The 22,838-nt window shown below is 41.8% G+C and overlaps 1 protein-coding gene across 2 annotated transcripts; it reads left to right on the forward strand.

The window, feature by feature from the left end:
- Positions 1–8,491: 8,491 nt before the first annotated feature.
- LOC137469568 (uncharacterized) lies at positions 8,492–14,472 on the forward strand. 2 transcript variants are annotated; one of them, XM_068182435.1, is made up of 3 exons: positions 8,492–9,597; positions 11,301–11,388; positions 12,462–14,472. In XM_068182435.1, exon 1 carries the CDS (start codon positions 8,492–8,494, stop codon positions 9,236–9,238), a length of 747 nt encoding a protein of 248 aa, XP_068038536.1. In that variant the 3' UTR covers positions 9,239–9,597; positions 11,301–11,388; positions 12,462–14,472. The 2 variants fall into 2 exon arrangements, with proteins under 2 accessions (XP_068038536.1, XP_068038537.1); XM_068182436.1 differs by having other exon boundaries at positions 12,465–14,472.
- Positions 14,473–22,838: the final 8,366 nt, after the last annotated feature.

Here is a 22,838-nt window from a genome sequence, read left to right on the forward strand (position 1 = left end):
GATTAATTTTCTGGGTTTTTTTTCTTAAAAAGAAATAAGTAGGCTAAGTTTTTTTTTTTGGACAATCAGCATTTCATCAGAGCTAAAAATAGAGATTATAATATTGTTTGCTCATGTAGGGAAATGGTGCAGCTGAGGTCAAAAATAGCTCCTTTACCATTGCTCCAAAAGGAACATGACTAAGCTTAATTAATGTGTAATTCTGCAAAACATTTTTAAACATATATCTAACAGTCATAACTGTTATGTTTCTTAATGATTACAATAAATTCTTAGAGTCAAATGGGATATATTTATTTGTTTTTCATAATAAAATTCCTATTTTACCTCTTCTTTTGGCTTGTATTTGTTCCATTCCAATCATAATATTAGGTCAAAGTATTACAAATTATTTGGCATATCAACAAAATTATTTAGCATATTTTTAATTTTTAGTGTATCATTTGATGACAAAAAAAATTGATTGCTTCACTGTTCAATGTCTACATGTTTTTTTCATTTCATTCAAAATGACCAACAAACTAGCTGAAACTGCAACAGATTTTTTATTTTGAAAAGTATTAGATATTGATTTTTACTGACACACACCTGTACAACACTGATAATTCAACACTACTGGCTTCAATTTTTAAATTGTCAGTTAAAATTAAGAGTTGTAATGTGTTGTTGTGCAAGTCTTTAACTTCACACTCAAACTTGTGTAGAATAAGTAAACAAAAATTTATACACTATGTAACTTCATTCACATGCTTTCCTTCATTTTAAGAAATCTATCACTTATATTATATGTAGTTAATTTATCCTAAATAAAAAGATGAAGATAGCAAATGCTAACCCGAATGGATTTGGTTTTTGGTTTTTTTTAAATCCTAATGTAGCAGCTTCTGAACACTGAAATAGTATGAAACTATGCTGTTTGTTTATGGCCCTGAAGAAATAAGGGGCTTTTACAAATTAAACTCATTTAACAGCTCGATGAATGATGAAAATAGAACTAAGAAAAGTATACCACAGTCTTTCATGGACACTCTTTTTCTCCCTGTAGGTTTAATGAATAAGGACTAATCAAACAGATTTTTTTTTAATCAGTAGACTTGATATGACATGGATTAAATGCAAGGAGTAGATCCACTGAATAAGCAGAGTCTATTTCTACAAGCATACTTCACACTATAAACACACTTGATCAACTTCAATTCTATTGTAACAAGAACTCCTTAACTGAATTTATTTCATTAGAAAAAACTAGGGGCTCTCTCATTGTCTTCACAGATATGCATAACATTTAAAAGCAAAAGTTAAGTTTATTTTAAAAAGATATTACTTTCCAGAGCATTTGAAGGAGTCTCTTAATGCAAAACAGTTAGCACATTTGAATAAACAAAGTTATTTTTAAAATTAATTCCTATTGTAGCTTAATAAAAAGTTATCTGTCCTCTGAATATGAAAATTGTGATTCCTGTATTTTTAGTTTTCAAATAGTATTTGTCATATCCTCCAGAACAGCATTTGTTAATGATATTTTTATATCTATATTTTCATTCACTCATTACATTTGTATTTATAATTGTTTCTATATTTTGCTATTTTCAGATAAATATATGAGATTTTAAAAATTGTGGATTTATTTTGTTTTGAAAAACCAGTATTATTTTTTTTCAAATTGACTCTGCTAATGAACACTGTATGTCAAGGGCATGAAAATGACTTGTAGTATATGAAAGCTCACCAAATGTGGCATTTGTTTTGCTGTAGTTCAATATTTTAAGTTCCATACTACATTTTAGCCCAGCTTTTGAACACACTGTATTCAGTTAAACTAAATCTCTGTTCATGAAAGAATCTAGATTTGCTTCAAAGCAGTTGCAGACAGTACTGCAAAAACACAGCTGAGATATGCACAACTGGAAAATATTTAAGAAGCTGATGATAAGGTGATGAAATTTGTCTAAATGTATAGAAATCACATCTTTATTTGCATCTGATATGTATGTACCTACCTGCACAAGAAGACTGCATGTCTAAAGTATGTGTCACAGATGGTGGTCAAACTAATCAAAGGTCCTGACACAGAACTATTTTTTCTTCTTTTTCCCCACTCTGTTACGACTCTGCTACTGACCACATCACTCTTGTCCAAGTCTCCATTTCTGGAAGAAATTAAATTTTCTTTCCTACTGATGGAGTATGAATTGTAGAATAGGAGACACAGGGAATGGTGGGTTTTGCTGTCAGTGCAGTGACAGCGTCTATTATATTATCTCACTTCTAAACCTCTCAGTAGTGTCTCTACCACTTTGAGTAGGAGAAAAAAACACAATGAATAATCACAAAATTCAGCTAAATGTTGTCTACTCTATACTTACTGTGCGCTATGGGCTAGTCAGAAATAGATTCCAAGCAACAGAGCTCTCTCCATCAGTTAGGTGCACTGACTGATACAGACCTCTTCTTACTAGCAACATCTAGTGAAAATCACCATTAGAATAATGGAAATATTTTTTGTTCATTGTTTGCAGACATCTAAAATGGGAGGTAAGCAATTTGGTAATTCCTCTTAAGAAATGTCCTATCACTTTTCTGGAACCAGTGTATTCAACACAGCTGGCAGCTCTTGAAAATTCTCACAGATTAATGGCCTGACAAAGTATTTTAATTAATGTACACATTGATGTCACCAAGAACCACTAGTCTCACTGATACAAATCTATGGAGAAATATAAAATCTTGGCCAAATATTCTACAGTAGACTAGGGCAGGTTGAATGCTTATGACATCGTTAGCATTTTTATTGGTGGATACATGCATTGACACATATGTTTATTTTTGTATAGTATTTTCTCACAATGAAGGGTCACTGTTCTTCACTACATACATATCAACAGCCATATACTTGAATTCAGTGACTTTTCTCACTAATAAGAAAGAATGCTTTTCAAATGTCTGCACACAGCTAGCCTACTTGCCCAGATAATGTTGGGGAAAAATAAAACTACTATATTTTCCTGTGATAAAGTAAGTGGTTTGAGCTAAAGCTACATTAAAAGGAGGGCAAATAAATACCTGAAGTTTGTTCCTACCTTGACTAATGTCTTAAAATTATTTAAAATGAGAAAAGTATGTATATCATTTTCATCTATATTTTTTTCACAGTTCCTCACCTTAGAAGAAGGGATGGTTGCCCCACAAAGCTTTGTAAGAGCTGAGGACAGCACTGGAGAGGAAAAGAAGGACTGAATGTTTGCAGAAGCACTAAATAAAGGTGGGGGCCTTTATGATGGAGAACAGGCACTCACGGAGCCTGGAGAGCTTCGTTCTTCCTTGGGATGAGGACACACTGGGTGTACCCAGATGCAGATACACTCCTAATGAGGGGCTGTCAAAGGATATCTTTGATGTGTAACACTCACTGTCTACAGATATGCTGATAGTAAATGGAACTATAATGTTTATTACTACACATTGTCCATAAATACTTATTTCTCAAGAATCTCAGTCCAACATGCATCCCAAATAATCAGGACTCTGATTGGACAGCAGGGTTATGTTTGGTCAAAAAAAGCTGCCAAATGCTTCGAAAAAACATTAGCATCAGCTCCTCTGAGGTATTACTTTGATCCTGGTGCCAAGGTGGTCCTTTACACACTGATTTATTTCAGAGTCAAAGGCAAAAGATCTAAAGTACAATTTATCATCAGTACTTCCGATTCTGGAGACAGACAGAGGTATAAATTTCTTAAGTACAAATATCAAGAGTTTATAAATATTATTCTGAAGACCATCTATAATAATATCTACAGACATTACTGTAACATACAAAAGGTCCCACTGTGCCTTGGTATTCAGCTCACGCTCTCACATGAACATAAAAAGTCTCTCAAATTCCCAGTTTTTTCACCACTCATCATTTTCTCTTCATTACTCAACAATTCCCTCTTCTATAATTCTATCTCTCCCTTAGTCTATTAATTGCCATATTCCCAAATCCCTGCAGTACATATGTTGTCCCAGTCCTTCCCTCTACCACAGTCATCCTTTTCCACACCTCCATTGTTAATCTTCATTTTCTAATTAATCTAGAAGACAGGTGGCTGTATTTGAGCATTTGAATTAGCTAGCCCAGGTACATCCCTAAAAGATAGCCATGTCTCTATAACCACATGCATTTCACTAACTGCTCTTACACACCTGTGAAGGTATATCACATAATTATTTGTGTTAACATGCCAGGATTCATTCCACACAACAGCTGAAAAACTCCCCATTGAGTGTGGAGGGCATTTTGGGGAAGGGTACAACAGCCACTTTGCTTTATCTCTCCTGGCATGTTCATTTATTTAGCCTCAATGAAGCCACTGTGGGGCTTGAAACCATGTTCTTAGTAATCCTGAATGTGTGTGAAGCAAAACAAGAAGTATCTGCTTTTTGCATGGATGCAAGGGAACAGAAGACAAGAATTACATCTATCAGTACCTAGAAAGGCTGAAGTATGGACTGACTTATTGAACATTTAGAAAAACCATGTCAGAGCACAACTTCATCCTGGAGAGATCCTGTCCAAATCACTCTCAACCTCTTCTCTCCCCTCTTTTCAGAGTCTGCTCTTAAGCATCTTTTTCTTACTTTCCAAATCCCTTCTTACCATGCTCACACCTGTACTTTTCCCCTCCTTGCCCCCCCCGCCCCACAATATTTTTAGATCCAGTTTGGTCTGAAGTAAATCCTGTGGGTTCTATTCTTCAGCTGTTCAGCGTTTTTCACAATACCTCCCTCTAGACTGTGTTGAACACAGGTAAGATACTATCCTCTTAGGAATTGAGAAAAGGAAAGGCAGAGAACAGGTTGAAACAGTAAACAAGAGAGAGAGTTTCAGCAGCCAAGAAAGTAAGCTTTTGAGATGGAGGACAGAGTAGTTGAAGATGAGGCAGCGTATCGTCAGTCTTTCTCTCCCCAACAACGTTTGCTTCCTGTAGCTGAGTCTGGATCACAGTAACAGAAAAGTCTCTCCAAACTATTTCATAGTAGCACAACATCCTATTGGGGAATATTTCCAGTTTCTTATTAGCATTCTCAAGAAACCTAAGGCAGATCTTGCAGCAAAACTTGTCTGTGTAAAAAACCACAGCAACAGAGGCTTTTGGTCAGCTTAAGAGAGAGAGGGATGTAAGGGTCCTCCTGCCTGTACCCAGCCACTCCAGCCTCAGAGTGCACAAAACTTGAGCTGCAGAGAACAGAGGTAAGGGAAACACTGCTGCAAATGCAACACTCTCCAGTTATAAACATTTCTTCTTTTCATGCTGCTTCAGCTCTTAAATTTTCATCTCTCTGCAGATGCTGAAAAATACCCACAGATTAGAGACTTCCATACCTCAAATGAAAATAACATATAAAGGGGAACATTTTTACAAGTGAAATTAATAGCTAGAGTCTATGCAAACACTGATCTCCAGACAGGATAACATCATAAACACTGGGAAATAAAATTAATGGTTGAATGATGGCAGTACTATGCTCCCAAGAATAATAATCAGATATAGATGTTTAACCACCTGTGACTGACTCCTGCATCTTGTTATAACTCACCTCCCTACAGAGTACATGGCTCCTTCTAAATGTAAATATGTGAAGTTATAATTCATGTGTATTTGAGTATGATAAAATGAGCAGGAATTTTAAAGGTTTGATTTTTAAAAAATTGTATGACTGAAAAGGATAATCTAATCCTAAAAGCACAGAAGCCTCTTTGCACCATTATATTGGCTGTTTGGGTACTTTTATATAGTGTTTTTGAAACTGTTTTTGAATAGCAATAATTAGCTCTGAAAAAATCAGAAATTCCAAAATATTTTACTTTAGACGAGTTCTTTTTTAACTGGTTTGTGCATTAGCAGTGCTAAGTAAATATAAAAACACATTGGGGAAATGTTTGTCCTGTTTTCTCCTTTTTGACTGAATTCTACTAAATTGTCACCTTTGTTACAGATAAACAGTTTGCAGTACTTTGAAATAATTACACACATTTTTTTTAAAGGGAAAATTTTAAAGTTGGGAATAAAATACCAAACCAGAGCACCTTCTATTGGTCTGTCACTACTCGCTTATTTTTTTTTTTTAGAAATAAAAGACCTTAAAAATACCAAAAAAGAATGTTACAAATTCTTTTTAATAAGTCTCACTCTAATAAGGAGCATAAGGATAAGGAGCTGACATCACTACTTTACATCTCATTAGATAATGCTGTTTGCTTAACAGACTTATAAAAGTTTTATTTTTCCTTCAGGTAATTTTTCTTTTCTTTTTAGAGGCAGCTTGATAAAGTAGCAAATTCCTAAGATTTCTTGGTAGTGTGTACTGCGTAACATTCACATTACCTGTGATCTTGAGTGATGTATAAAGGATACCGATTTATTCCTTATTCTTTTTTATCAATTAAAACAGAACTGGCCTTTGTTAAGGAGCCAGTCTTGGCTTTGAATATGCTAATTTCTGTACCTTATTATATCAGATTCCTTATCTGTTGCACAGGAATAGTAATTGCCATGCCACACTATTGTGAAGGCAAATATTATGATGTGATATTCTCACCTACTGTAGCAAGGAAAAATAAGATGGCCGCTGCTTTATAAAGAACAAACAGATAAGTTCATACATAAGTTCATAAGTTCATTCAAGTTAAAGGACAGTAACCTTAGGGCCTTAATTTCTGAGTGTTTTTTTTCAAGATACAGAACAGTATTTACTGTTTTTTTTTTTTTTCCTTTAAGTGCATTTAGAATTGTGTCACTTTTTCCTCTTTAGGAACACTGTTCTCAATTTAGTAGATTCTATTCCGAAGTTACATGTAAGTGATCTGTAGGATGAACCGCTAGAGCTATGAAACATAAAACACGAAATAGCAACGTGTGCTCACGGATAACCAGTGCACACAATGGCTTTATGAAGACCATTCCACTGGTTTCAGTAGGAGACAGATTGGATTCTATGAGCCCAACCATCTGAATCAGTGAAATAATACATTTTTCTTCATCAATATCCTGTTTCTTCTAGGTGTGGGGAGAACACAAGATGCTTAGGTCCTGAATGTAGTATCTTCTCTGAAGAAAGTCGCTGGAAAAAAAAAAAAAAGAGTCTAGTATTCTTCCTCACTTATGCTTTTGTTGGCTCTTTTTAGCCAGTGGAAAGTTTGGTATGCTGTGATGTTACTTTCCCTATCACTTCATTTATTCTAGATTCTGAGAATACCTGCCCAGGTTTGCAAAAGCCATTTGGAATCTTTGGATGTAAGACAAGGGTTGAAACTTTACCTGTTCAATCAGTGAAACTTATTGCCACTGACTTTGGCAAAGCATGGAGCTCATCTAAAGCAGCAAGACAAAATTATCCTTCTGTTTGCATCTTACTGTATCTTTTGTTGGCCTTTTTGCCAAAAGTTAGAGGATTACAGAGAAAAAAAAAAGGAAAAAAGAATTTAAAATTGTGGAAATGGTTTTGGGGGTGTGGGGAGGTCAACAGGGCTAAAGGTGCAAGAAAGGACCCTCGGGTGCAAGGAAGAACTACTTCAGATTTACTAAAATAAAAATGTAAAACCAATTGCATTTTCCATTACTGTGGTTTTTTGTGTACATCAGTAAATATATATTTAAGAGAAACAAAATCAAACCCAAACTACAAGGTGTGGATGAGAAAAAACTTACAATCTACTTCTGTGACATTTGACATCACAGATGAATACTAAAACAAAACCACAAACACAAGTCTGGTTTATTACGTTCTGAAGGTTCAAAAACAGCAAAGTCGCCGAAAAGATACTGTTGTAGCTTTATTGAAATAAAAGCTACAAATTATTTACAAGCATAGGAATTACTGGTGTCCTATTCTGAAAAGCTACAAAATTAGACAAACTGAGAAGAGGCAACTTTTTTCTACTATGTGCTGAAGGTTACTAGAATAATTTATAAGAACAAATGTGGTACTGTCTACAGAAATCACAGGACACCAACATGACAGCAAACAAACCCTCCAAGTGCGTTAGAAATGGCAAATACAGGTTACAGATTTTCTGGTGTTTTATTCAGAAGGCAAAGTGATTTTTCTGTTTATAATGACGTCAAGAACTGTAGATCGGTAAATGCTGATCTATAAAATACTACTGTTGTGCAAAACAATGTAATATAATATCAGTAACTAAAGGCACTTTCACCTTTTAAAATACAGGATTGATCTAGTCTGTAAAATAAGCATCTATGTGATGGAAACGTACGTTGCTCTCCAACTATCATTTCCTATCACAGTCCAGAAAACCGAGGTGAAGACTCGAAAAAAAGACCCAAAAAAACCCAGGTCCATAGGAAAACCTAGTCACACATTTCACTTAACCACTCAGCCCCCTCATCTACGCAGCTTTGTGACAATGAACACCCATCCGTCGCCATAGGTCCTGGCACCTTTGCCGGCCCCGGGTGTCTGCGGGCCCTCGGGGCAGCCGCAGCCGATGGTGGCTGCGAGCGGGATTCAGCTCCCGCGGCTCGCCTGCAGAGAGCCTGCCGGAGACGGCGGGAGACACCGGCCAGCCCAGCGCAGACTCCGGGATTCGCACCTGGGTCCGTCTGTCGCGGGCAGGACCCCCATCCGAGACCGCCGGCCGGGCATGCTGCTGATGCTGCTCACCTTCCCACACCTCACCCACTCGCACCCTCCCGACTCGGGTTTCCTATCCTGCCTTTCCGCCAGATCCAAGCGCAGGAGTTTCCTCCGCACAAGTGCAGCCACATGCGGCACCACCCCCTTCATCCCAGAGCTCCGCGTGGGGCCGAGAACGCGGCTGGGGCGGGACGGGAGCGGCGCTCCCGCTTTCCCAACCGCGCGCAACTTCGCGGGGCGGCGGCGGGCGGGCCCGGCCCAGCCCAGCCCTGCCCTGCCCGCCCCCCACGGCCGGGCCTCCCCCAGCCCTCCCGTGACCGCGGGGCCACCATGTGCATCTCCCACCCCATGCGTTCCTCCCTCCCTCCTTCCCTCCCCTTTCCCACCGCCTGCGCAGGCAGGATGCGCGCGGCACCGCCATCCCCCGGCGGGAGCCCTGCGCGGTGCGGTGCGGTGGGGCGGGCACCCCGCTGCCCCGACGCGGCCCGGCCCCGGCGGAAGCGCGGAGACAAAGTTTGCGGCGGCAGCGGCGGTGCCCGTGCAGCGCGGGGCAGGCCGGGCGGGCGGCGGGCTCGGTGCATGCCTGGTGCGTGGATGAATCGCAGCAGGCGGCGGCGGGCGGGGGCGGGGGCCGCGGCCGGCGATTGGGCGGCGCGGCGCTCGGAAGCACTTTGTTTTCTATTCTAATGAGGGCGGAGCGGGGCTTGTGGATATTTACGTTGAGGCGGGAGCCGCCGCCCTTCATTCACCCACATGGTCCCCGAGCCCGACCGCTGCTGCCGCCGGGACCTGCCTTCGCGCCACTTCCCTCCCCCCCTCCCCCTCCCCGCCTCTCCCCCCTCATCCGCCCCGCCGGGGAGCGGCGCGGAGCGGCTCCCCTTGACCGGGCCGGCCACGCCGCGCCGGGGCCGCGAGAGAAGGAGGAGGAGGGAAGATGGTGGCGGCGGCCGCTGGCTGGTGAGTGTCGCTGCCGCGCGCGTGTCGCTGACAGGAAACCTGTTGTGAGGCGGTGGCGGCCGCCCGGCGCGGAGGGCGAGCCCGGGAAGGCAGCGCGGCGGCGGCGGGGGGCGGGCGGGCGGCTCGGAGGTGGTGGCGACGGTAGCTGGTGGGGCCGCTGCGAGCGGCCGGGGCGGTAGGAGGGGGTGTGGGTGGGCGGCGGGGGGAGCCAGGAGAAGGGCGCATGGCGCGGCGCCTCCCGAGCTCGCACACGGGGCGGGAGGGGCTGGAATGAGGGAGATTTGAAAAAGCGTGCGCGCCGCTCGCCGCTGCAGTGAGTCCCGCCGCCCCCTTCCCGCCCCCCCCCCCTCCTCCTCCCGCCGCGCTCCGGGCCCGGGGCGCTTCGCCGGGCCAGGGTGGCGCGGGGAGCGGCCGAGTCCCCGGGACGGGCAGGGCAGGGCGGCGTGCGCGGCACAATGGCAGCGGTGGCCGGGGGTGGGCGCGGGCGGGGGTTCTGCCCCCGCGGCCCGCGGGGGGAAGGCCCGTCCGGGAAAGTTTGCGCCGTGCCCGGCGCGGCTGCGGGGGGGAGCTGGCGGCGCCAGAACAAAGCCGCACGTGGGGCAGAGGCCGCGGCGGCGGCGCGGGGGCTCCGCTCGCCGCCCACGCCCAGCTCGGGAACGGCAGCGGCGGTAAAAGAGGCGGCAGGCGGGGAGGGACGGGGGGGAGGGCGCGGGTCGGGGGGGGCTCTCGGGGAGTTCCCAGCGGAGGCGCTTTTGTGCCCCATCGCCCCCCGGGGGAGGGGGCGCGGGGCCCCAGGGAGGGGGCAGCGCCGCGGGCTCCGAGCGCGTCCCGGGCCCCTCCGCATGGGCTTTTGTTCGCAGGAGGGGCGGGGGCGGCGGGCCCGTCTCTTCCCCCTCCCCCCCACCCCACACACAGTTCTCCGCCGAGGTGCGGAACCTCCCGCTTCTCCCGGGCAAGCGAACGGGGGACAGCGGGCGCGCCCCGCGCCGCCGCTCGGGAGCCGCGAGCTTCATTACGAAATCGGCGCGGCGGCGGCAGCTGCGGGCCCTCGGCGGCGCCATGTTGCTGGGAAGGGGGAGGAGGCGGGGGACATGGCGGCGGCTGCGTGCTGAGGCCGATTGTTCCCTGTTAGGCCCGGAGCCGCGTGTGGGCAGCGGCGGCCCGGGGAGCAGCTTCCCCTCCCCCCATCGCGGCCCCTTCCCGGCCCGGGCGGCCCCCGGGCGCAGGCGGGCCCGACCCTTTCGCGTCCGCCCGGACTGCGGGGCTCGGCGGGGCCCGGGCGGGCGCGCGGGGGGGGCGGCACGCCGTAGCCGGGCTGTGACCTCCGCGCTGCCGGCGGCGGCGCCCCCTGGCGGCCGGCTCTGTGTTCTCGGCGAGCACGTGCTGCGCGGTGCGGGGAGCGGGCCCGGCCCCGGCAGAGGCCCCGCGCCCCCGGCCCGGCCCGCGCCCACGGCACGCACCCGGCAGCGCGGGCGGGATCCTGCCTAGGCGCACAGGGCATCCACTCACCAGGAAGAAAGTGTGAGCCAGCGTGCGGTGTGTCGCACGGGGAGGTTCATGGCCGCCCGAGGGGGTACGAGCGTTTCGCGCCCTCTCGGGAGGGGTGGAGTGGGGATGGGGAGCGCTGGGTTTGGGAAGTTCCTCGGTGACTTTGTTCATTCCTCGGCAACAAAACGCAAGTAACTCGGTGGTTTTTTTCGCAGTATCCACACGTGCACCTGGGCGTTATGAAGCTTTCTGTGGATGTTGCAGCAGTGTGTTTGCAGAGGAAGTTAGTTTCAACGGATGATGGTAAGTTTTTTATTTTTTAATAAACTTTTTAAGTGTAGGGGCTGAAGCAGTTCTTTTGAGGCTCAGGCTTAGACTTCAGTTAGGACCATTGAATTCCAAATAGTTCCTGGGGATTGGATGCATGTGTAGCAGTCTACAGTTTCACTCATTTAGAGGAGAATAATGCAAGCTTCCCAAGCAATCATTTATTTGACTAAAGCAGTTTGACAGTGAGGAAGTTATAAAAATCTTCAGATTTGGTACCTTGGATTTTTCTTTTCTTATTTTAACTAAGCTTTTTTTTTTGGCTAGTATTACAAAAGCTGGTTTTATTGTAGTTTTGTAGTATTATGTTAAATTGGCTATAAGCATCATGTGAGGGAGACATTATATTTACACGTTCCTTCAAGTCTATATTTCTGTTAAAGAAGGAATTAAATGCGTTTTCAGATTTCAAATATTGTAGTGTCCTGCATTACTGAACCTCTGGTCTGTAATAAGGTGTAATTTGGTTGTGGTAGTGTCTTTTAGAGCTATCACTAGAACCTGCTTTTTGTTGCTAGATAGACTAATCTAAATGCCATGGTAGAAATTGTAATTGTGGCAGGAGCAGCAAATATTCTTAACTGGACAGCAAAATGAGTAATTGGAAAACTTAGAAAGATACCTGCCTTGTCATAAGGTAGTTTCTGGACTTTAGAGAGCCACTGGTAGGATATGTTGAATCAAATTTTTGAATTCCTGGTTTTCTGGAATTTCAGTGTAAACTTTTTTAATTGAAGAGATTTGGTGGGAGCTCTTCACTAAATTCAGGTTTGCCTTTAAAAAGTTGTCTATTTTTAACTCTTCAAGTTGTTGAGGTATTCTGAAAATAGTGTGGGAGAAGGATTTATTTAATTTTCACAGTTGGGTCTTCTACTGTGGATCAGAATTGATTTTGGTACTCCTTAGTATTGCATAGGAGTATCCTGGATTGGGCTGATGGGTTGCTTTAGTTTATTCTGAAGGAGATCTTTACCCAGAAATGTGAATATTTGTTCCAAAGCTTGTAATTTGAAACCTGATCAAATACTCACTTTGTTCTTTTCTTTCAGCAGGTACAAGGTAGACAACATATCTTGAATTACTAAAAAAACACTGTTTGCGTCAGAGTAATGTCAAAGTGCTTACAGTGCAGGTAGTGATATATAGAACCTACTGCAGTGAAGGCACTTGTAGCATTATGTTGACAACTGCCTCAGGAGATCTTGCAGGACTTCAGAGAATGGAAAGGTACAGTGTGGTGGTGTCAAGTGCTTTTTGTACTAAGGTGCATCTAGTGCAGATAGTGAAGTAGATTAGCATCTACTGCCCTAAGTGCTCCTTCTGGCATAAGAAGTTATGTCTTCATCCAGTCACTCAGGTTAAGACTATAGATCTTCCAGTAGTTTTCTTCTTTGCAGACTTCTGTTAGTTTTGCATAGTTGCACTACAAGAAGAGAGTGGTTGTGCAAATCTATGCAAAGCTGATGGTGGCCTGTTATAATCTACATCAAGGACTTTGAATGCTTTCTGCTGGTTATGGGATATTTTGTGGCCTTCCTTATTTCAACAGCAGTCTAGTGAATGACAGCTCTTGTAGCACTAAAGTGCTTATAGTGCAGGTAGTGTTCACTAATCTACTGCATTATAAGCACTTAAAGTACTGCTAGCTGTAGAACTACATGTTAATTATGTCTTAAAATTTATTTGTTGTTTATTGAACACTGTTCTCTGGTTAGTTTTGCAGGTTTGCATCCAGCTGTATGATACTCTGCTGTGCAAATCCATGCAAAACTGACTGTGGCAGTGACAAGTCAGTCAGTGAGTGTGGAAAAATTATACCCCTTTCTACACAGGTTGGGATCAGTTGCAATGCTGTGTGTGTCTGTGGTATTGCACTTGTCCCGGCCTGTTGAGGTTGGTGGGGATAGAGGCTGAAACACCCTTGTAACTTTAAGGAATTTCTCCTTCACTGATCCATGAAATTTTAAATTTCTAAGGTTTTTTTTTGAAAAAATGTAATGTAATTCTCTGTGTAACCAGACTCAGATTTTTTTTGTATTTGGCTTCTTGTTTTGTATGTATTGGATTTGTTGCTGACAGTGTATTCACTGAAATTTTGAGTGGTTTTTTTTTTTTTTTTTTTTAAGCTTATATTATTACTTTTCTATTAAACTGAGGTGGATGCTTGTTTACAGTTTCTTCATGAATTTGTTGGGAAGAAATGGGTCTTGAGTATCCAAATATCTGGCTGAAAGTTCACACTTTTTCAGGGTAAGCCTGCTTTGCAAATGCAAATTACATGAAGGATTCAGCAGCTTTCTTTTTTAATGCTTCTTACTATATTGAAACTATGCATTTTCTATATGATAATGGGGTGCATTATTACCCTTAGTTCTTTCATCCAGAACTTGTCAAATTAAAGAGCAACAAATGAGGTTACAGGCAGAGCCTTAATCATTCATCACCTATGTAATCTTAATACGTGTCCACTTATCATGGAGTATCTACATCCATGAGTGTAACAGTGAATCACTTAGCTTGTGACACATAGCAGTGAAATAAAGCAAGCATCTCTTGAGCTTCCTGAAGAACTTATCTGAAGGTAAACTCATCAAAAAAAGAAGCTGAGATTGGTTGTTTGGGAAAGATATAACTGGCTCTATAAGGAAGAGTCACTAAAATCTGGAAGTGGCGCATTCAACGTATCTTGCATTGTTAAATGAGCTGCATAGTAGTAAATTACACTCGTAGCTCAAACATTCATGGGTTTAGTTCTCAAACAGGCTTACAGAGGAACAATGCTATAATTCCAAATTACTCACTTTGCTGCTTTAGGCTGCCAGACCCTTTATAGTATTTTAAAGTAGAATAGAGTTCCTTTGTAGTGGGAAAATACAGGTCAGTGCTGCCCTTGCTCTTCTTACTTCAAATTCAAATGGAGTATGAAGCTAAATGGGTCGTTCCTAAAGAGTGTTGAACACTGGATATTGCAATGCTATCTTTCCATATTACTCTGTCCTCTAACAAGAAGTTGAAAATACATAGATGCCTTTGACATCCTTTAACTTCTTTCTGAAGTAACCAAGGACATGTGCATGCTGCTCAGTTTCTACTGCTTTTGGTGTCTAACCTATTCAGGAAGTATTGCTCAGATTGGTTTCTTGCCCCAGATACTCTATTCCCAACCTTAAAGTTCTCTTAGTCTTACTGATTAGAGGAAGCTTGTGTTTGTAGAGTCAGCAGCTGAGGTGTGTGTCTTGTCCTGATTTCTGAACGCTCAGTTTCTGCAGTAATCTGCTGGTGATTTAAGGTTTAACTCCTGAAAGTGTAAAAGCAGTATTCTCAAAAGTTAAAATGCAGAAAATGTTATAATACGTGATCATGTTTATACTGCCATGTAAGTATCAAATTTTGAAATCCTTTTATTATTTGCATAATGAAGCCTTTTAAAATCAAGTGCTTGCACAAGGAAGTTTTATGTCAGTGGAGCCTTGTCCATTGAGTATGTTGCAGTGTACCTAGTTTTAATACCTTTATGTGAAAATGAACACTGTGAATGTTTTTGTGTTCCCATCATAAATTATTTTAATACCTGGACTCCAGAAAAATGCTTTGACATATTGTGGGTCTGAGAAATGATTTTGTAACTTACAGAGCATCTTCAAGCTGTAATAAGCTCTGCTTTAGTCAAGAAGCAGTTATGGCAGTGCCTTTCTAATAGTAGTCTTCCTTGCCTGCCTTCAATACAGCATTGGCTTATTTGTTTTAGAACCTCAAAGTTTCAAGTTAGTCATAATGCTCGTTTTGGAAAACACCTTAATACTCTGATTATACTTTTACACTTCAACTTAGTGTTCTCATTGATATGTAATAAGTAAATCCATCCTGTCTTATGTTAAATTCTGTGTAAACTGGGCTTTTTCAGTCATTGGAATGTTTCCTCATAAATAATCATCAGCTCTGTACATTGATTTCAGTGTAGCTGAGACACTGAAGTAGTTGACAGGAGACTGTAGGGAGATAAGTAATGCTGCTAAGTTGAATTAAGTTGGTCCTTGTCTTCAGTATTCATGTAGAAGATGTGACTAGAGAGGAGTGGTTAGATGGCTGAAACAAGTGCCAGTTCTAAAATCCTACAGAAATATCAAGAGGTGTTTTCTTCAGATGTATTCAGCTTTTCTTTTAAAAATGTCACATTTTTATGTTCCTACCCTGTGTGGGAAGCGTAATTTCTACTGGCTTTGATACAGGTATTCATTTTTACAGTGAGTTGCTGTAAATTAGTTGAACCATCTGAACTTCAGGAGATAAGTCTAAAGATAAGCCTGCGTGGATTTTTAGGAATTTTCTCAAAGGAAGTTTTTTCCAAGTGTGTATGCAGGAAGAGCGTAGCTTACGCTGTCTTCCTAAACAAAAAGTAAAAAATTCCAAGCAGTATGAACACTTCCTGTAGTCCTAGTATAGCACAGTTAGCCTTACAAGAAAAACCTTGTCTGTTAACCCTAGAAAATTCTGTGTACTCAGTATGTGAAAGTATGCTGGGAAATGAAACATTTTTTACTAATTTGTCACTGGATGATACTGAAAAAAACAGCTCAGTTCTTGAGAATTGACTTTCTTATGCTGACATTTGAATATCAGAATTGACTAGTGAGATGACTGTCAGGCACAGACATTTTGAGCTTGTTCATAAGACATTAAATAAACAGGACTAGAAGGGAGTCTCCCCTGCTGTGGTGGCACAGAGTTGAATTTCTCTGGCATAGCTGACTTTCTACTATAGAAAATTAGTGCAGTGCTCTATGTTCTACAGTACATCACTCGTATTTGTGTAGTTCATAAGTGGTTTTGTGTACAAAGTCTTTACAAAGACAGCTTTCTTTAAATTTGTGATTATTGGAATTTGTTTCCATAACACTTTTGCCTATCATCCCCCAATCATAAAATTCAGTTCCTGAAGCCTTTTCTCTATTTGGTCCTGGTAGCTTCATGTGAATAGGCCAGTGGCATTCCGAATATGAAGCACAGAAGTGTCACAGATCCAGAATAGGAAGGAGTGGACTGCATCATGTTCTGACTCGTAGAAACCTTGCTATAAAATCTGCAGTTCTGTGAAGAGCCAGTTTCTGGCAATTTCCTTTCCTCTTCCTATTTTTTGGTGATATCTAAAGGAAAATATACTCAAGGAAAATAAATGTGTGTTGTTAGAATTCTCCATTTACTACATCTATTCTTCTGATGGCTATCTGCTGTGCGTGTGTCTCTCTCGTACCTGTGTAGCATCTGTCTCTAATGATACAGCAAGAGAAGTGTTGAAGCAGGTACCTGTTAATGTGTATGGAAATTATCTGGAATCAGATTATGCATGTGTTCCTACCCTGCCATTGTTGCATGCTACACGTTTGAAACTGCAGTTTGGAACAGGACAAATAAAAAATGTTGCACACATTCATTCCAATAGAGTAATAAAAGACTGTTTAATACTACAGCCAGTTGGGTTTTTGGTGGGAGACCTGACTAGCAGGTAGAGACTGAGAGTCATTTTATAACTCATTCTGGATTTTTCACTGCTGTAAAGAAGAAAAAAACTACTAAAGCCATTGTAGCATTTTATTTTTACTGATAAACAAAACTTAATTTTGCCTAGTTCCCCTTTTAAATGGGTGAGCAATTCTGTGAATTTTGGGGTCAAGTGTAGGGGTTTTGGGTGTTTTTATTGAGATGGGGTGGGATGTTGGGGTTTTTTCATTACACTTAGCTTGCTAGGATGACATGACATGCAGTATTCTAGTCTTAAATGCGCAATGCCCAAACATAGAATGCTTGATCAAAAAGTTTTATTACTAAAAAAATCATACCAGCTTCTGTGAGAGTGAGTCAGGTTCTTCACATTGGTGACAAACTAAAGGCAAAGCTGTAAATGCAAATAGTTGTGACTTAGGTAGCCTTCAGTGGTATTTCATGACACAAGGAGATTAGCACTTGAAGGACCGATTCCTTCGAGCATTACGAATTTGTACCAGGTTCAGACATCCACTGTAGCTGAGGGAGGCACTCTCCCTAGTTAATTAAAGGAAAAAAATGGCTTTTATGTGTGGCCAACGTGCCTTGCACGGAACAATTTTGATACAAGTTTTTTAAACGGCAAGCTGAGACTTCAAAGTGAAGAAATGCTTACTTGGATGATTTGTGTTTTGGTAGTATCTGGGATTTGGACTGATTTTGGTTACTGTCAGCTGACCCAGCTAATGCCTGGCTATCGATGTATAGCTTGAATTAATGGGGCAATGTTTGGAAAGAAAAAAAACAGTCTGTGGTGAGTGCTTAAGATTATTATACAAATAATCTATATTGTAGTCAGTGCAAAATACATCTCGAGTGATTTAGAAGTGTGTTGAGGGAATCTGACCTACAGGTAGCTGGTCATGCCCCACTTTTAATAGGAAAAATATAGGCCTATTTCTTCTTGGAAATAGTGTGATACTCCCTGGGAGGTGGAAGGTGATCAGGAATGCAAGTAAAGGAAGGGAAGATGAAAAAACTGAATGGATGGTGGAGAGAGTAGAAAGCTCGGTTAAGGCAGAAGAGTAGCATGACTTGGGTCACTTAATCTCTGTTTTGTATGCTGCTGTGACCGACAAGAATGTTAGAGCAACTGTCCTGCTGTGGGGCATGTCAGCAGTTGGGGCAGAAATGACCAGGAATTTAACAATGGATAAGATGCACAACAGTAAGAAATCCCTTGGGTGACATGTTATAGAATCTTTAAAAGATTCCAGATACCCGGATCTTTTAAGTGTATTTATGGCAGTCCTTTTTCCTGCTGCAGAACAAATTAACTAGTTCCTGTTTATTGTACTTGATGCAGAGAAAAAGCTGCTTCTACTGTTGCAGAGGAATGGCATTTTTCTAGTTACTTCTGTAATTCTTTAACTGTCCTTTCTGCAGAGATGTAAAATGCAAGCACTTAGGAAGTACTGAGTCACTAGTTAGTTGTTTTGATGCATGTGTATCATTTCATTTACTCCCTCCATACTACTTTGGCAAAGGCCCCTGTTTTATGTGGGAAATAACACTGTAGTTCTGAATATTACTGTAATAGTTGAAAATAAAAGATACTTGTGTTAAACCTTGTAAAACCGTGAGTTCAAGTTGGTTTTATTTTTTTAGCTTTCCTAGTAGTTTTCCAAAGACCAAAAAATGTCTTGAAGAACTTCTTTCATGTATCTCATTTTCCACACACCAACTTGAGAACTTGGCACTACTGTGCGGCTGATAATTTTTTTTCTAATTTGATAGAAAGTTTCCTAATGAAACAAGAATGTCTTGGGGACAGCTTTCTTAACTGCAGAAAAGAGTGTTAGTACTTGCAGTATGCTTTGCTAATAGGGTTTTAATTTAGGTAAAATCTTTATTCTTACCTAGCAAAAGGTTTTGAAAAACTGGTTGAACAGCAGTTTATACCTAGATTTTATGATTGGAATTACCCCATGTGGGGTGAAGGTGTATGGTTGTGCTATATTAAATAATTTTTGATAGAATGTAATGAGTGACATACTGCTGTTCTGGGTTGTAGTTTTGTTTATCAGTGCTATCAGATGGAGCATAAAAGCAAATCACTACATCTTTGTGTCTATCAAAATAATGCACTGTAAGTCATAAATATCTTTGAAATTATGCTTATGTTCTCATGGCTTGTGGAGGATTTTGTGTTAAGAAGTGCTCCCTTTCAGGCATCACAGAAATTTTGCAGTATAATACTGCACAGGGTGGTTTACTTCCATGAGCAAGTTATAGCCAGTGAACTGCTCAGTTCATAATTTGGTTAGAATCTGAAGGTCCTACAGCTGGTTTTAAATGTTCTGTGTGTCACCAAATTGTACTCTGTCAGCATCTTCTGGTAGAGCTCTAGCTCTGATCTTGCATTAACAGATATATGGTACTTCTAAATGTATTGGACTGGGTATGTGTGCAGGTGAGTATGCTGTAAGAACTGATTAGGTGTTGGAAAGCCCAGAGATGCTTACTTATATAATTATGAGAATGAACATAAAGAGTATTTTGTGGTTGCTTGATTAGCAATCCTACCAGAGGTTCTTGGGGTATTTTCAATGGTCAGCCAAGAAATTTGGAATACCTCAGACTTTGGGGAAAAATGGAACTAGAGATGCTAAAAAAAAAAATACTGGGCTCAGTCTCTGTCCTTTAGTTACTGGGTGCCTGGGGAAGTAGTTCTTTCCAGTTCTCCCTGTTGAGGTGTTCTGAAGAAATTCACTGATCCCAGCTGAAATTCAGATGGTTGAGTTATGAATAGATCCTAGCAAGCAGCATTTGAGAGGCTGCTCTAGCCGTATAGTAAAAGAAGGTTTTGCTCAGGGAGATCTCATGAGCAGTCTGTAATGCAGGTTATCCATGGAGATCAGTGCAAACAGAAGTGAGAATGTTCTTTGGCCAGGTCTGAGTCAGCTCCTGTTTGAAGCTGTATCCTGAATGAGGATGATTTCTTTTTACCTTTATTTCCTAGCAACTCATGTCCAAAGATTGTATAGATCACTTTGACAACAGGTGTTCACTTGTTGATATCTACTATTCAAAGTTATTTTTGTCCCTTTGAAGGCTTGTTTATTAAATTCAGCCAGTAATTAAACACACAGTCAGTAGAAAGATGCAGTTACACCTGAATTAAAATATGTACTGCACTTGAAATTTGGAAAGAAAAACATTACCATATTTTCATGAGACTAACATATTTCTAAATGGGAGGTTGAGGTGGATGGAGGTTAAAACATAAGGGTAGAATAGGGAAGGAAATGGAGAAAAATCATTGCTGGAAAAGAACCTTATCTGTTGGGGAGACTAGAACTGTGATTCCTCCAAGAAAGCCTAGAAGGTAGGTAAACTGTGCTTGCAGTGATAAATAGTGTTTTGCCATTCTTGGGTTCATAATACTGCAATAGTTGCATTTGTTGCAAACTAAGTTTCATTCTAAGAGTGAAATAAATTTTCCTGCTTCTTGTCTAGTGGGTTTGGTTTGATGTTTTGGGGTTTCTTTCTTTTAGAGGGGTGGGGGGCTGATTTGCTTTCCAGAGAAGTAATAGAGGTTTAAAAAATCCTGCAGAACTTTGCTGGACTGGTAGACTAGTCTCAATTCTTGTCTTAATTCTAACACAACTCTTGAGTGTGCCCACGACTATCTTGTCTTTCCTGAGGTAGTTCATTCTGCTCTGGTGATTTATTTTACATAAGGAGGCTTAGTAGTTTTGGTGGGGGAGGCTTTTTTTTTTTTTTTAATTTATTTATAAGAGGAAATGTGGGAGTGTTAAGAGTTTTGAACTATTTCACTAATAAGGTAAGTGAAGAGTTCCTCTTCATTGTAACATGAGTTTCTTGATTACAGAGAATAGAATCTTTATCGGTTGCTTCTTCAAATTGGTTGTTTTCAAACTGGTTTGTTTTTTTTTTTTTTTTTTTTTTTTTTTGTTTTGTAAAAATAAAAAACTTAATAAATTTTCACTGTGAGAATGAGGAGTGATTAAAAAAGGAATCAGAGCTTTGGTGAATCCTTTGCCTTCTTGCACTGATTGGATGTTTCTCTGGTTTACTTTCATGTAGCAGTTGTCAAAATAGCTTCTCTGGACTCAACCTGGAATTTGAGCTCTATTCTTCATCTACTGAGAAAATTCCCATCCAAACTTAAGTAGCATCATTGGCCTTGACAGACATACTTCATTCTCTGACATACGAGTGGTTACCTGGGAAAATAGTTTGTGGGACCTGCCAAAAGTGTTGTATTTACTGGGGTATTCAGTATTGACAGCTGGGAGCCACATTCTGGTATCTGCAACCATGTGGAGTTAAGCTTGAAAATTATTTGCTCCATCTGTGCATGTGTAGTTCACTTGCTAAGTGCCTCTCTAGTACTAAATTAAGAGCTTGGTCTAAATTGTACAGATTTGTAGGCCTGTTCTCCTTTGGGGATGGGAAAAGCTATAGGATGTTAGGGATCACCTACTTCTAGAAATCTACTGATTTCTAGGACATTTAAATTAGGTTACATTCTACCTTGTATTCTTTTATAAGAAGTGTGGGGAGCCAACAGGAAAGTAAGCATGTTTTTACAGACATAGCAGAAGCAAAATAACTGTCTAGAATTCAAGAAAAATTTAAGAGGAATATCTATATTCATAAAACATGAACTAGGTATTTCAGAGTTCTGCTAGTGATAAACTGAGCCTTCCCTCTGTAGCCTAAAGGGAGCCTTGGCCAAAGAATGCAAACAACAAATGGATAAAATAAGATCACTAATAATCTTTTGGGGAGCACAAAACAAAACCTAGATCAGATTTTGCAAAAATATGCAGGTGTATGTCTTGCCTGTCTATGTGGCTGCTCAGAATCATTCCTTGGGATTAAGTGGTCCTTGGTGGTGTGGTAAAATCGATCTCCTGTTTAAAGTCTCCTGCACTCCCGAGTTGCTTTGAATGTCTTGTTTATGGATGTCTGGTTTTAGTGTGAAGGTGGCACTGCTGAGGAATACACCTGGTGCTGGTAGCTGGGCTCGAAAGCTGCACATAAAGATGGGAGTTGAGCTCCGAATGGGAGCCCTAGACAAGAAGCTGGGAGCTGCCAACCTTTGGGATAACAAAGGGCGTGAAGATGGATGCTGCCAGCCAGGTGAATGGACACTGAGAGACACACACAGCAGGAGCCGGGAATTGCCGCCTGTTTGGATAACAAAGGAGATGAAGACCAGAGATCCAGTGAAGTGGATGGATGCAGAGGGGGCAGAAGCATGGGGAGACTTAGGAGATAAAAGCCCGGGGGGTTCTTAGTGAGTGGTCTTTCCTCATAGGCACCAGCTTATGCTGTGTCTGTGGTACTGCGCTGGGAATAAATGGATTTCTGTAATGAGCCATCCGAAATCCTTCTGTGGGTAACCTGGTCTGACTGTGAGTGGGGTGAGCAGGGAGCCAAGCAGGGCTCCCATCAGGTCACTGGAGCCGCCTGCTGGGAATGGGCTTCAGTCCCAGCAGTGGAAGTCTGGCCTTATGGAGTGTGACTGGTGGGGAGCCCGTGAATGCTCAGAGTGGGAAGTTTCCTCACCAGCACTTGATAAAATACATGATGTCACAACTTGAGCTGGTGTGCAGTGTGCTCAAGAGATCAGTGCTGTTTCCACAGGCAGCAACACCACCATGTGTTTGACTGGCAAGGCAGGGCAAGTGGTGTCCTTTCATGTGGTAGCTGTAACTTGTAGAACTGGTGCATTAATCAGTATCTGAACACCCTGTCAGAGCTGTAGCTCTCTGCTCCACTAGTCTTTTCACTAACTAGAGATTTATCTCTATTTTACTCACTCAGAACATCCTCATCAATTGTCTTTTTATGGCCTCAACAAAATCAAACTTCTCTGTTGTCTGAATCTCTGGTGTCCTGATTGATAGGTG

Source organism: Anomalospiza imberbis, chromosome 2, assembly GCF_031753505.1.
Source record: "Anomalospiza imberbis isolate Cuckoo-Finch-1a 21T00152 chromosome 2, ASM3175350v1, whole genome shotgun sequence".
In the NCBI taxonomy this organism is placed as follows: Eukaryota; Metazoa; Chordata; class Aves; order Passeriformes; family Viduidae; genus Anomalospiza; species Anomalospiza imberbis.